Source organism: Crassostrea angulata, chromosome 3, assembly GCF_025612915.1.
Source record: "Crassostrea angulata isolate pt1a10 chromosome 3, ASM2561291v2, whole genome shotgun sequence".
NCBI classification, from domain to species: domain Eukaryota; kingdom Metazoa; phylum Mollusca; class Bivalvia; order Ostreida; family Ostreidae; genus Magallana; species Magallana angulata.
The window spans coordinates 22,408,925-22,424,314 of NC_069113.1; the positions used below are offsets into that span (position 1 = coordinate 22,408,925).

Consider the following 15,390-nt stretch of genomic DNA (forward strand, 5'->3'; position numbering starts at 1 on the left):
TGTCAAATTTTGGGACCAGGCAAACTTCAACGCTTTAGGAGCCATTCTCTGTAAGCATTTAAACTTTTTCGGCACGCATAGAAACGGATTTTGCCGAAAATTTTCCAGAATGTAAACCTCATTAAACTATCTAAATTGCACGTGCCAAATTGTCTATATACTGGCCAGTTTCCATGGAAACTCGACTTAAACTTCATTTTTTTAAAATCAAAATAGGCCATTTTTACTGCAGTGTCAAAAAAAAAATGCGGCGAGCTCAATGTTTAACAAGCATAGAATTAAAATCAATCCTTCATCTACCTAAAAATGTAAAACCATGATGGGGAAGCCATCCTTATTGTTGTGAAAATCAAATAATAAGTTCAAAAATGATTACATTTTTTGGAAAATGAATTATCTCCCTTTGCAATTTAGAAATCTTTTGTGCTGAGAGTTCAAAAAGAGAAGTGGTGAAACAGCATGTCAACAAGGTGGTTTTTTTCCCCAAAATCTTGAAGATTTTATCCTTATTTTTGTAAGACCCATAGATATTGTCACTACACATCTAACGTGGACCTCTATTAGTGTTTCTGAAATCCCATCCAATGCCTCATCATGTTAATGTAGTGCAGTTGGATTTAATGGATCTTATTTAGTTACTTCAGGTATGTTATGCATATGAATTACTGAGAAAAATCATAAATTACAAATAAAAATACCAGTTATATAAATTACAATACCACTGGAACTTATTTTACATGCATGTGTTATTTATGTTTCTTTCAATCTAAAATATTTGAGTTGTTTCACCTTTAGTACCTTCAATCCCTGCATGAAAGCAAACAAGAAAATCAATACACACAAGAAAACCAAACTAATTCAATCTGTAAGCAATTAAAAAAAATGTGTGCAAAGTTATAGCTATTACCATATATATTCTGCTATTCTATTATTAATATGAAAATTATCCCCTCCTTCACCACAAAAGCTTGGAAAATACACACAAAATCACATATGTATCATTTGAAAGTTAGAAAATTGATTGTAACAGTAAAACCAAACACTTTTCACATATGCTTATATGTACATGTATTCATTTTTAAAATACATGTATTACAACTGTTTGTTGCATGTACATTTATGTAGAATGCATTCATATATGTAGGGGATAGAATCAACAGTCAGAGGTAGTTTCTAAATTTTTGGAGTAGAGAATTTTGTTACTTTCTTATAAGTTTCCTGCTAGCTATTAAGAAAGTTGAAACGCGTTACCAAACTAACTGTTTGCTGTTTGAGGGGATTAATTTTCCAAGCATGCTTGTATTGATAGGTATTGTTTTAAATTGGCTTGTGCTGGTCTTTATGCCAGTAATTGTCATTGGGATATAAATATCAGATTAGCAGATCTTTTAACTTTTATTTCTTCAAAAATTTGAGTATAAATAATTTGCCATTACACGCACTGATCTATAATAGGCGTGTCAGGAGTCAGGGTCACTTCCCCTGTTGTATTTAGAATAACAAATTTCATAAAGAGAGCTAAAAAATGACAATGAATCTGGCCTACCCAGGAAAACACTTAAAAATCATGTTTATTAAAATGTATTGTGGGGTTCATTGTATTATGATAGGAGTTACGTTAATTTACTTTTATTATCTATTGAGGTTCACATACCTTAAGATTATAATTATTATAAACTTTTGAAATCAGCATCAAATATTATGACATTTGGGATAAGTAATGAATTTATAACTAACTTGATGAAAGTAATATTTTTTTCTGCTGAGAAATTATATTTCATGCATTACTCCTATGCTGAGTTCTATATAAATGAGCCATTCTGATTCAGCCAAAACTGTTAATTGGTATGAAACAATGAAAGGAATGAAATATTATGCATTAGGAATGTAAACATAACTTTAAATACAAAATTGCTATTTGGATGAACATGTTTAAAAATTCTCTGCATTAGTAAATTGCAGGAATTGTATTTTTGTAAATAATGCATGTAAATTAATAGTTATAACATCATATCGGGTACTTGTATAATAAAGATTGTGAAGTTTTAAAGACGATAATTTGAAAATTTCTGATTACAGTTAAGCAGGAAATATGGAATGATATTAGCGGCCATGCAAATACTTTGATCTAAGGGGAATATAGTGTTTCAAATACAGTTCTACTACAAGGACTTATTTGGTATTAAATGTGTATATCTGGTAACTGAAAAATAACCTTGTATGCTGAGTAACAGTTTCCAGATAAATTTTGAAGAATTCTTTAAACTTTTCTTCAAACTGCATGGTTAATATAAGCATATGGGTGTATCCATGAATTAAAAATTCAAGTTGTTTGAGTGAGTGAATTGGCATTTTGTTTCCATGGAAACAACAATTTTTAGGTAACTTCCCCATCATGTTTTGATTGTTTCTGATAACAGAACACCCAGTCAATTCAGGATTGGTGTCGGTTTGCATCAACCTGTCCGCAAGAATTTACAGGGCATCACCAAAAATGCCTCATTTCTTTGATTTTTACAAAGTCGTTAACCAAGTCAATAGTTAAGATGTGATGCCTTGAGAGTTTGATGAAGATTTATCACAAACTAATCTAATTGAAATAAATATTTAAGCTGAAAACGTGTGTTTTTCAGTAAAAATCAAGACCATTTTGTGCTAAGAATGATGGGTATGTGTATCCATGGTAACTTGTTGTGTTTTTATGATAGGTATATGATAATATGCATCATATTAAAATTTGAGAAAAATCGGTGACTATGCGTGCCGAACCTCCTATACAAGTGTTTAAATGCTTACAGAGAATGGCTCTTAAAGCAGGACAAATATGAATGCCAAATGCAAATCTTCAATCTCCTGGCTACAACTCCAGAAGGTTTGAACTCAATATCTTTATCATTTGTAAGAAGATCCTTTGACGGCTTACCCTTTGAAAATCGCTTACACGTCATTATCTCAGGAACGGAAATTGAATAACGTCAGCAAAATTAAAAAATGCAAACTTAGTTCAGATCTGAAAGTTTTATAAAAATCAGCCTAACCATTTCTCAGAAATTGCTTGCACAAAATTTGTAAGAGAAAAAAATAATAATAGGGAACAAGTCAGAGTCTTGTTCCTTAGACTGTTTTTGACCTATTTATTCTAATAATTAGATCTTTATTTTGTCTACAAAATCTTTGAGGCTCACTGAGAAACATCAACAAGAATACGACGAAAAGCGGAAATTTGTGAAAAGGGCTCAACTCATAAATTACAGAGCATGCATAGATGTCTAGCTAAAAAGGATTATAGGCATCCAACAGGAACACTGAAACTATTACAAAGGTCAAAAGGCAGTGATTGGCAATAACAGGTTATCTCAAAATATGAAAGAAGTTAGTAGCTGCCATACCAGATAAAAAGAAGGACTAAAAATGAACTCAACTCAACTCATATCCTTAAAAGAAAAGCGCATAAGCTTAAGGTAAAAAGTTAGACTTGAGTGTGGGTATTGACTTGAGGGTGAGTTTTGACTTGGGTAAATTTGGTGACGGCGAGGCCTGAGCTGATAATTGTCTGATTAATAACTGCTTCGAAAAACAATTTAAAAAATCTCTTTGTTAAAAAAAGGAGTCTTCTTTTTGTCCAACTTACTTCTTATGATAAGAAATTCATTAAATTTTGACACAGTAAAACGGTTCATTTAACCAAATTATTCTATCACTTTAATCAAAGTTGACCTTTTTGTTTTCGCATAAAGGCCAGGTCAAGGTCACTACCTTTCTCCTCAACGTAAAAGATGATAAAAATAAGTGTAGCTCTTTGTAGTTTTGTAGACATTACTTTAAGATTTGAAGATTTTATTTTTCAATGAAATGATAGAATATCAGAATGTCTATCGGCTTATACTTCTAACTTGAGAAAAAAATATTTATACTTAAATTGTTATTGCTAAGCCTCTATTTTTAATAAAATTTGAAGAAAATTTGATTAATTTTTTTATGCTTTCAATAATAAAATATTTCTAATTTTTATGAATAATGAAGACTTTATATAAAGATATAAATTGAGAGAAAAGCTAATATATTGACCATTTAATAAGAGAGAAAAACTGATTTTAGTGATTTTTCTCCACAAAAATCAATGTATTGCATGGGCGCTTTAGAAAGCATATTAAAATGTTATTTGAGAGGCAAATCATATTTTAAAAACATATTCTGAAACCCAAGTATCATATCATTAGTTCACATTAGTTACAAAAATCTAAAATTAATGTTATTGTTTCTAAAATGCTAAAACAGACTCGTTAATTTGCAACAATTCTGAATTGCAAAACATGTGATATTTTCCTACGCCAATATTACGCCAAAATATAGTCCTTGTTAGATTCTAAACATTGATTACTTTTTCTATGCAAAGTTGAATGATAATAAAAAAGAAAGAAAAATATACTTCTTTATTTTTCTTTCATCTTGATTTAATAAACAATTAATCAAATTTACGTTTGACAAATCGAAAACCAGAAATTTAAAGCTTTCTTCCTTAAGATGAGTTATAGTCGGGATTGGGCATCAAATTAAACCGGTTCGTACCTATGGCGTTTGTGTTCTTTAAAAAATAGCCCACTATAGATCACATTATTGAAACTGAGTTTAGTCGGAGATATGTATTATACGTAGTATAAATTAAAATTACCTGCTTATTATTTTGTAAAAGTCCGTTATCTATATACTAGCTAATTTGTTTTATCAGCGAGTGTTATAAGGTAAGCAGATCGACATTTATATGCCTTGACCAGCCTTTCCTCTGTCAGTGTGTACCCAAAAAAAGGCAAAAGTGTGCAACACTACCTTATTAAACATGATCGAATTATTGAAGAAAACATACAAATGAATAGTGTTACACTTTTTGATTTTATGTTAAGATACAAAAGAGATATAAGTTTTTCATTGTCACGTGATACCATGGCACGACAGCTTCAAAGATCGAGTCGATTCCGAAGTAGAAAAATAACAACTTGATGAACACATTCACTTGGTATTAATATTTAGCACTGTTTTCATAAAAATAAACAGTTTTTAAATTGATTATACTTTTGACGGTCATTTAACTCGGAGTTGCCTTACCCTCACCGCGTAACTTTTATTTTTTGCAAATATTTAAAGAAAATGTATTCCATATACATGAAACTGAGCTTACCAAACTTTTTTTCGCCAATATTAATGATATACCTTGAAAACTCAAATTTGCCAAACGCATGTACCGCAAAAAAAGTAAACACAAAAAACCAAAAAAAAAAACCCCACCAAACCACGACTGTACGGTAGTTAATCTCCAAAACAATTGATTAATTTTTTTTTGTAAAACTCTTGAATTTGGAAATCAAATTTTGATGGAACTCGAGGTTAGTGTTAAGTTACCAGATAGTTAAACACAGGTATTAAGAAAAGTGAAAATATTTTGTCCACTATAGAATCAATATGAATCAAATAACTTAGTCATTATAATTACTAACTAGGATCCAAAGTTACACGGCAACTTGTGTACAAAAAGATAAAAACTTACTGTGAGTATTTCATGACCACTTCATTTAAATCACAAAAGTCATTTATTGGGTTTCGACATATGTGTCTTAATGTGGGTATGTATCCCTTGTTCCACATGAGCAAATACATATAAATATTTTATTGCTAGGTAAATGGACCTGTTTTAAGTGTTCTTCTCATGTATTGTCTCTTAATTGCAGTTTAATGTTCATGATTTTTTGGACGTTAAAAACAAGGTAACCGTTTATCACTTTCAATATTCAATTTATAAAACTGTTGTGTTGAATAAAAAAATCATATTTTTCATTTATTACATGTATTTAGCTTTTAAATAAGCTTAACGGGTAAGTCTCAATTGGTTTTTACTATAGAACAAATTCGTCTTGGATCGGTTTATAGTATTTGACAAATGTCTAATACTTAAATTTTAAAAGTAGTAAACAAGATCATATCATATGGTAAAATAATTAAGATGTTCTACTTATTATATCAAGACGGCTGGGTGGTCAACAAATCATCCATCAAACCTATCTAAATTGTTTAAGACTGTGGCCCCTGGAGGCAATTTTATTTTGCCACACATCGGCTTTAAAGTTTGATGTAGGTTTATAATGGTATAAATTATCAACTTGACTACACTGTTAAGGTATTTTGTATATGGCTAGATAAAGCAAATTTTACTTCTGTTTTTTAAAACAGCATTAAATAAAGAGGTTTAATATTTTGAATTATTAGTTTTAGATCACAAGAATCACTGAAAGAAAAACATAATATATATGTAGACCAGGAAGCCCTCTATAAAAATTGTAAATTGCTATAGGGTCAAGACGATCATGTAGTGTAAATGTATGTAATGTTTAAAAATCTTCATTCTTTTACTGGCACTGAATAAAAGAGACAACATATCAATAAGAAAAATTATTAAGTCCTCTACCAAGATTGTGCATTTCATATCTACTGGGTAGGGCTTTTGACTTAAGGACGGGACCACATCGGTCATGCAGTGTAAATATATGCTTAAAAATCTTCCTCATTGCCTCTACTGAAACTGAATTGAATTTGACTGCATATTTAGAAAGACTATAAAGCCCTTTACCAAAAGTGTTATTTCCATGACCACATGGTTGTAGTTCTAACGGCAGGATGTGACCAAAAAAAGACTGAATATTTAGAAAGACTATAAAGTTGAAATCTTAAATTAAATTTAATAACATCTAAAATAAATAGCAGAAGAAATTTGTAGAGGTAGTCTTGCCACACAAGTTAAATTTTAATGTAACTTGTAGGATTGTGATTATCTTCTGTTATAATCACCTCCCCATAAAATGAACTTTTCAATGTTTCCAAAGTAACCAGACACTGCACTCAATGGCATAGATGAGTCTGACTTAAATTAAACTTATACTTTTATATTTAATAAAGACTGGTTTAAGGAATAATATGATAAAACTGATTATCTTTCAACTTTCAACTACATATCTGAAGAAAAAAATATCTGTATAACATAGAAGAGATTTCATTCAATATAAGAAAAACACCCTTCTACAATTGTTTAAAATGAATCAACAATCCCCATAACCCAACAAGAGCAACGGCAATGAAAGGAAAAATTATTCTTATTTCCATTTTCGTTTAGCTGATGCAAACTGAAACCGTAAGTGGGCGTTTCTGATTGCAATTTGTCAAGCGTCCGTCTGTTAGTCCGTTCGTCTGTAAAGTTTTCACTATTTAACTTCCTTTTCTGTACAACAAGACTAATTTCAACTAAGTTTGGCACAAAGCATCTTAGGGCGAAGGGAGTTTGATAAAACGAACGACCACTGTGTATTTTAAGGGAAGATGATTTAGAATTATTGAAACTTGATTGGATTTTTAAAAAAAAATAGTTGGCCACGAAGGCTGATTATACTTTTGTGAAAGCATCCTCAGGAAGTGTGTATTCAACAAGTTTATTCAAATCATAATATCCGCAGTGGTAGGGTGGGGCCACAGTTTGAGGTTGAATTTGTACAATGGAATAAATAGAAAAAAATCACTAAAAATACTCTTCACAGAAACCATTTGGTTAGAAAAGCTGAGACTTGTGTGGAAGCATCCTCAGAGAGTGTTGATTTGAGTTTGTTCAAATCATGATTAAAGGAGGTAGGGTAGTGTAATAAGCAAGTTGATTTTTTTTTACCCATGAAACACCCCCCCCCCCCCCCAGAATTTTGCTTAAAAAATCTTCTAAAACATTATTTCGTCAGAAAAAAGCTGTGATTTGTCTGGAAGCATCTCTGGTAGTGTATTGCCAAGTTTGTTCAAAATATGATCATGGGGTTTGAGTTGGGCCACAAAAGGATCGAGGTTTAAATGTTTTGAAAGCCATATGTAGTGAAAAAAATCTTTCAATCTTTATTTCAAAACCATGTGGACAGAAAAATCCGTAACCTTCGTGTAAGCATCCTAATGTAGCGTAGATTCAAGTTCGAATTATGATGTCCGGGGATAGTGTTTAGGTCATGATGAGGACCTGAAATCTTCAAAGAAATACATGGAGGAAAATCATTTTTAATTGAAACAATAGAAAGAGCTTAAAGTGTAACATAAGAATACTATAATGTGGTGAAAAAAATTGAAAATCTTTATTAACAAGATCTTCTCTACTACAATTTAAGTAATATTCTGTAAAGCTGATTTAATCATATATAGATCTCTTCATTAACACTATATACATGTACTCTATTTACACTTAGATCCATTGCATTTAGCTTGAACTTATCACGGTTCAGCATATCAACTACTGTTATACACAGAGTTTCCCGAATATATGACAGATCAGTTTTAAATCAGTACAGTGTACCCAGGTTTCGAAAATCATATTGCGACAGCAGCTTAGTACCTGAAGCTATTTTTAGTAACAGGTACTATCCTACCAAACACAGGCGTAGGCGAAATATGGGGAAAAGCGCTATACCTCTTTTTATATGAGTTAGAGTTACTAAAGATATATCAAAATCAATAAAAAAATAACATGAAAATCGAATAATATTTTTAGTAGAGACCATTACAAAAATTGTGTGTATTACTTTTCTTTTTCAATTGAACATAGTGGGGAAAGCGTTCTTGCAAGATAAAAAAAAATTTTAAAAAAAATCTGCAATAGATTTTCTATCCAAATTAAAATATGATACTTATGTGATGAATTTGAATTAACATCATTTTAAAAAATGACCATGTAATCGAATTTGTTTTACGGGGGCACATGTCAAATTGCTATGTGACGTTAGTCTTCTTCAATTGTTCATGAAAAGTACTGCGCCAACTATAAGCAAAGACTTTGTACATCATTTCGAAGTTGATTTATGAATGCAAAGATCTATTAGAGTTTGCTATTAAATTTTTTAAATAAAATATTTTCAAATTTAAGCACTTGGACGGTTTTACTATATTTACAATATTGATGCGCATTGGAATGTACGTTATTTTTTCACTGGCTTAAACTCTGTTAAATAATCTATGTAGATGCTTAAGGCCCTGTCACACCAAGCTGCGTCCCCACGGCGTGTTTACGGCGTTGTAAAATTAATGGAATCGCCGTAGGATCGCAAGGACAATTCTTAGATTTATTTGAAAATTTTACAAGTGGAGATGTCACGGCGTCCTGACGGCGACCGAGGCATTCTTACGGAGCTCCAACGGCGTGTAACTGCGTTTCCACGGAGTTCTACTAGACGATTAACTGCGCTCTGGCTGAGTCTCCACCGAGCGCTCACGACGTGCCAGGAGTTTTAACCGCGCGTCCGCGGCGTGCTCTGCGCGCTGACTGCGTGCACAAGACGTTCTTTACTAGGTTTAGTAGGTTAATATTAATTTGTACAATTATATGGGAAACAAACCAGAAGTTACAAATTACAACTAGTAAATAAATGATTAAAAATTGTTTTGATTTTATGAAAAGGTACATCGTAATTGAAATATAACTATTTCTAACCAATTTGTGAAGGACCACGACAAAACTCTTAGTAGTCAGGTCTACAAAATAGATCCGTTATTAGTTGTTAGAAAACATAGAAAAGATGTGAAAACATCAGAAACAAATGGCATGAATTCCATCTACGTCCATTGATAGGTCTTGGAATATTAGTAAATGCTACTTTTTACATAGTCATCTACATCCAGTTTGATAATTATTACATCGCTTGCTATTGTACAGCAGCCATTGTTCGATTTTTCGTGGTCTTGATGACAACGCACTAGAAACGCCGTTGGAGCGCGGTATAAACGCAGTAGAACGTCACGAGAGCGCGATGGCTCTTTGGGGTCGCTGTGTTGCCAAATAAAAAACAACTTGTTCAAACGCTGTGGATGCGCAGTGAATACGCAATAGAGATCCCAAAGGACTCTGTGAGGTCTCCGTGCAAGCGCAATTGACTTCCTTGAGCGCGCCGACGGAGCTCTTGTGGCGCTGTGGGAGATTTACGGCGCTGTTACGGCGACCTCACTACGCTTCTACGGCGTGTTTATCAAAACGCAGAGCCACGGCGCGTACTTTTTGCATGTTCAAAGTGTGCGCCGTCACATGGCGTTTTAAAATGTTCAAGGCGATCCCACCGCGACGGACGAAGATGCCGTTGCGTTGTTACGGCGCTGTAGGAGACTCTACTGCGTTTACCTTGGCGTTTTACATTATTTAAGGACGCAGCGGGATCGCCGTGAGGACGCAGCTCCGATGTGACAGGGGTCTTACAAGTACATGTATCCTGGGCTAATATAAAACTCACTACAGAACTTTGACATCCCCTTACAAAATTTGTGCAGGTTAAATAATGTTGAAAACCTATTTCGGCATGTTGAGTAATTGCAAAGTCACACACACATACAATATTGAAGTGTTTTGATGACGTGAAACAGCTATATATTGCGTCATAAACGTTTTTTCATTGATTTTTAGTGATTGTGACGTCAGACTGAGAATTCGATGTTTGTAACAATCACATTTTTAGGTGCGCGATATTCACTGTATCTGCGCAAAGCGAATTAGGTCCGTCGTTCTTAAAGTGCTTAGTTTTTTTTAGATCGTCTAGTAAATACAGCACGATGATTTGGTTAACAGGTATTTAACCGTACTTTGGCACCGATCGATTATTTAATTCCTGGGTGGTACCATACAATTTTAACTGATTGTAAACTCTTTATACTGCATATAAGTCGTCATTAAACAGTTAGCATTAGATGTACTGGACGCACGAACTTCTTTTATTATGAACAAACACGACAGAACAAGCTTTGAAAAAAAATGTTATGAAATTGTGACTTTGCCCCCTCTGAGAAAAAAAGAGATATATTTTACAAAACCTGATTGTCTTATTGATGAAAGATTACAATTTTAGAATCAGACAAAACTTGCAACAAAACAAATTTTAATTGTGCGTCGCTTTGAGTAAAGACGTAAAGGATTTAAACATCAGATAACCATCATTAACTAATAGTAATGCGTACTTAAAATTGCATGTTTGAGACACATAGACTGGTTACCTTTGTGGAAGAATATTATTGATATCATAAAAGTGGATGCATATCTGATATGTTTATATAATCTTTTGGTTTTTTTTAAACACACATGTACATACATAATGGGAGCCACTGGTATTTATAAATGCCTTGGTAAAGGGAGATATTCATGATACTGAAATATGACTGCCAAAACACAGCTGGTGCTAGGTATTTAAACACATTTGTTACGTATTCATTTGAAATTTATTCAAATTATTTTTGGAAAGTCTTGTTTGATGCATTAAAGAAAAACATTTTCTTTTATATTACATACACTTTGTATAGAAATCTGGGACAAAAATATTTCCACATACTTAATTCCGAAAAATTTGATATAAATCAACATTATTTTTTCACTAATCAGTAATCACCGATTACCCATTACAAACCTCTAGATTTATAAACTCTGTCTACCAACTCAGGAAGATATATACAAAAGTAAATATGTTCAAATATTGTTTACCAGAAATATAATTTGTTAATGTCCAAGAGTTAACATAATATAAATTTGAAACCATGCATGCATTAAGTTACAATTGTATGAAATGACCTATGGGCCCAAGGGTCCGGGTGCAATTTATTTCTCATACCTTTGTATTACAACTTATTTATCTATACTACTATATCAAAATAATTGACTCGAATTTTTGGGCTTTAATACCGAGAAATCGGAAGAGTACTGTCATTTGTTTTTTTATATATCTAACATTATTGGTACTTGAAGATTACCAATTTGTTTTTATTTTTTCTCAATCAAGCTTCACTTATTAATAATCATGTGGATTTTTCGAATTTTACAATCTTGCGCATGCGCATTACATTCACGTTAAATCACGGGACGCGCTCTAGTTTTTTTTCCCACAATATCACATTTGCATGGATAAACTCAAAAACGATATTACAAATACGTGTAAATTTTCATCGAAAAGTCATATATATATTATGTTCATGAAAGAAAATACGGGAGATAACCCTAACACAGTGCATTAAATATGAAACATCCCGATAGTTCCGAATGTCAACTCGAAGCGAGTGAAAAACGTTGCTCGAGAAAGTGTTGACGATTAACTGGTAATTGAATTACAGATAAACATAACCATTATAAACTCATCATTAGATAAATAGAGGAATTTCAAAGCTTATTCCCATAAAATGGTAAGATAATTTCTAATGAATAATGTGTCAATTATATTTTTTAATTGCAACCGATTTCTATAATTATTATTAGAGAAGTGCATATTGTATATACATGTACATTGAAATTGTAAGAGTTACCTCCCTTTAATTGCTTTATGTAAATATATTATATGAATTATGATATCGCTATATTATGTGATAATTAAAATCTAGATGGATATTAAGTAAATTATTATAGCATGAGGATTATTGTTTTATATTTGCAGGGCTCTCTATCATTTGATTAGGCCAAAAAAAAAAAATATGTGTGTTTCCTATTTCATGAAATTTTAAAATAGGGTAGGTAGGTCGATTTTTTTTTGGGGCTTTAATACCGAGAAATCGGAAGAGTACTCTTTTTTTTTTTTTTTTTTTTTAATGACGATTAATTCATATATGAATATGGAGAGAGAGAGAGAGAGAGAGAGAGAGAGAGAGAGAGAGAGAGAGAGAGAGTATCTGGATACAAGTTCTTTTAATAATAATACAAGTATTCTGACAACAACAAAACTCAACAAATTGAATAAACATGAGTTTAATATTTTAGCAATGAATACGGTAATTGTTAAATTTAATAAACAGTTGTAAAACAGTTGTTATTTTCATAGAATAGTTGTCCTTATTTTAATGAGAACTTGAATGAAATTCATGAACAATGATTAGTTTTTCTTTCCATAGGGGCGCTGGATAAATGGCACCCTTCCATTTCCTTCACATGTTTTGCATAGCGGTAATACAGTTTTGTACTGTTTTTTTAATTCTGCATTTGTATCGGCTTCTGGTTCAGCACAAACAGAGCAGATATCTACTTGGCCTAAGCCGCTTCCATAATAGGCTAATTCAACATGTGAGTCACAGTTAATATTAAGTCTGCTCATAACTTTTTTAGACATTGAGTTGGTGGGTGGCAATAAAGGACTTCCACATGTGTATTCATATTCACTGATTGAAATAGTGAAAGACATTATTTGCCTCTCTGTCAGTTTGTGATGACTGTACACTACACGTGGCTTTCTACACTCCACACATTCAACTATAGCTCTTGCATTTTGTGTAATGCAAAGGTGTGCATCAGGAGTTGGTACTTCAAATTCCTCTTCTTCAAAAATATCATTCACAGGATCTGACGTGGTTACATTCACAGTAGCTCTAAGGTTCAGTTTCTTTTCTTTGATCGGTTTTGCTTTTAAAGAAGGTCTGTCTGATTCATTTGTTTCTGTTCCTTTGACTTCATTGTAGGATTTGTAATGATCTTTAGTCTCATTTAGAACTGGATCAGGTAACCACTGCATTTGCTCATCTCTCAAGCGTGGAGGAAGACAACAGTTCTCATCTCTGCATTTTCTTATTTGAAACGTGTATTGTCTACTTCTACAATGAGTTTCAATCCACTTCTGATAACTCTCAACTTTACTTGTGTGCACTTTTTGTAATTTTGTCAAATCAAGATTTGGGAAAAGTTCTCTAAGATGGCGCTTCAAAATATCAATTTCTTGGTCACTAACTGGATCTAGGGCCTTTACTGGATCATCTTTTAACTTCAATCTCAAGAAACGGTTACGGAGCACTGATGCAACTGGCTCAACTGATTCTATCCATGCAGTTTTTACTTCTGGAGTCTTCTCAGCAAGATTTCTTACATCTGCCATACTGTTGCAGCTTTTCAGAACTTTATTCATTTTTTCTGTTGACTCTTTACGTTCTAATGCTACATTTTGCAGAGCCAAGTTTAGAATGCTCATAACTCTCTCAGCAGGGTTAACATAACTGTGACCGGGTGCACATCTTGCCAATATCATCATGTCAAGATTCATTTCCTTAAATACACAAATTGAAGCACACTTCACACTTTCAAGTGTATTTCTCTGATCAGTTCCACCATCTGTGAATTTAAGCAATGTATAAGGAAAATGTCCCTGTTGTTCAAAGGCTTTTATAATGGAAACTGCATGACGAAACGGAGATGACATTTGAAAAACAGAATCATTAACTGTCACTGTTACTTGACCACGGACAAATGAGTCATTAATGCTACCAGGAATTTTACATTGCAAAATAACTGAGGGGGTCAAGGATGCTTTAGTCATGTCATGATCTAAAGATACTAAAGTGGAACTTGATGGCACTATGGTTTTCTTCCCCCTCACACCTGTTGAAACTGGACTTCCAGGTTCTCCAATACTCACTTTTGCCTTATCGTCACAGAACAATAAAGCACAATGCTCTCTCATCTCAATTGCCATCTCTTTAAGATATCTGAATTGTGCATTGCAATACGCAGCACAGTTAAGGCTGTCAATAAACTCCGTTCAGACAAAAAGTACGGGAAATATGCATTATGACATCACAGTATATTACAAACCTCGAAAGTACTTATTAATCTATTTATTAGTAAAATTAACTTATACTAATCTTTTCATTAAAAACAACAAATGCTATTACTTACAATTTTGATGTCCGTTATATCGTAAACACTGAAAAATAAGCGAGATGTCGTTCTCGCTGTACTACAAAATATGACGTCATATGCTTCAAAATGACGCATTAAGTTAAATCATTGAAGGCTATCGTGCAGTTTTATAGCGAAGAAAAATAAATGTCATGCATTAACGGAAAAGTATAAATGAATATTTTGTTTAGAATTATTATTAGTAGAATGCTACCTATATAGTCTTATTTTCATTTTGTTAAAAGTATGCATCGTATAAAGAAGCCACCTCGGTTTTGTATAAAATATCGTATATCTAAAATCTGAGTACCTAAATAAATCACTTAATTGCAAGGGCATACACTTACCTGATCCCGACAAACTTTTACATTTGAATTTGAAATATGCTATGTAACTTAAAAACTTCTACGATCCTTGTAGAATCTTACAAATTAATTATTTTTTAATGAAATTAACCCTGTGACCTTCAAAATTATTCAACATATGCATTATAAATTACGGTTTCTACTAACAAATATTCTAATCTTAAAAAGTTCGCACCGTTTTTCAAAATCTACGATATAACATCAAGTTATTTCATAATTCAGTTGTGAATTTTGACATGATTATGCCCTTTCAATATTGAATTTTTTAAATGACCTCAAAACCACAAATACATCTGCCTGTACCATGCGACTGCCATATCACGTGACCACTATGAACATAAA

At 32.5% G+C, this 15,390-nt stretch overlaps 1 protein-coding gene across 1 annotated transcript in view; it reads right to left on the bottom strand.

The window, feature by feature from the left end:
- The window catches only part of LOC128175839 (uncharacterized), a 61,509-nt gene extending 47,626 nt beyond the window's left edge, over positions 1-13,883 (bottom strand). Inside the window, exon 1 of the mRNA XM_052841686.1 lies at positions 13,320-13,883. Within this exon, the coding sequence (XP_052697646.1) occupies positions 13,320-13,883 (564 nt within the window). The remainder of the gene's footprint in view (positions 1-13,319) is intronic.
- Between the last annotated feature and the right edge of the window lie 1,507 nt (positions 13,884-15,390).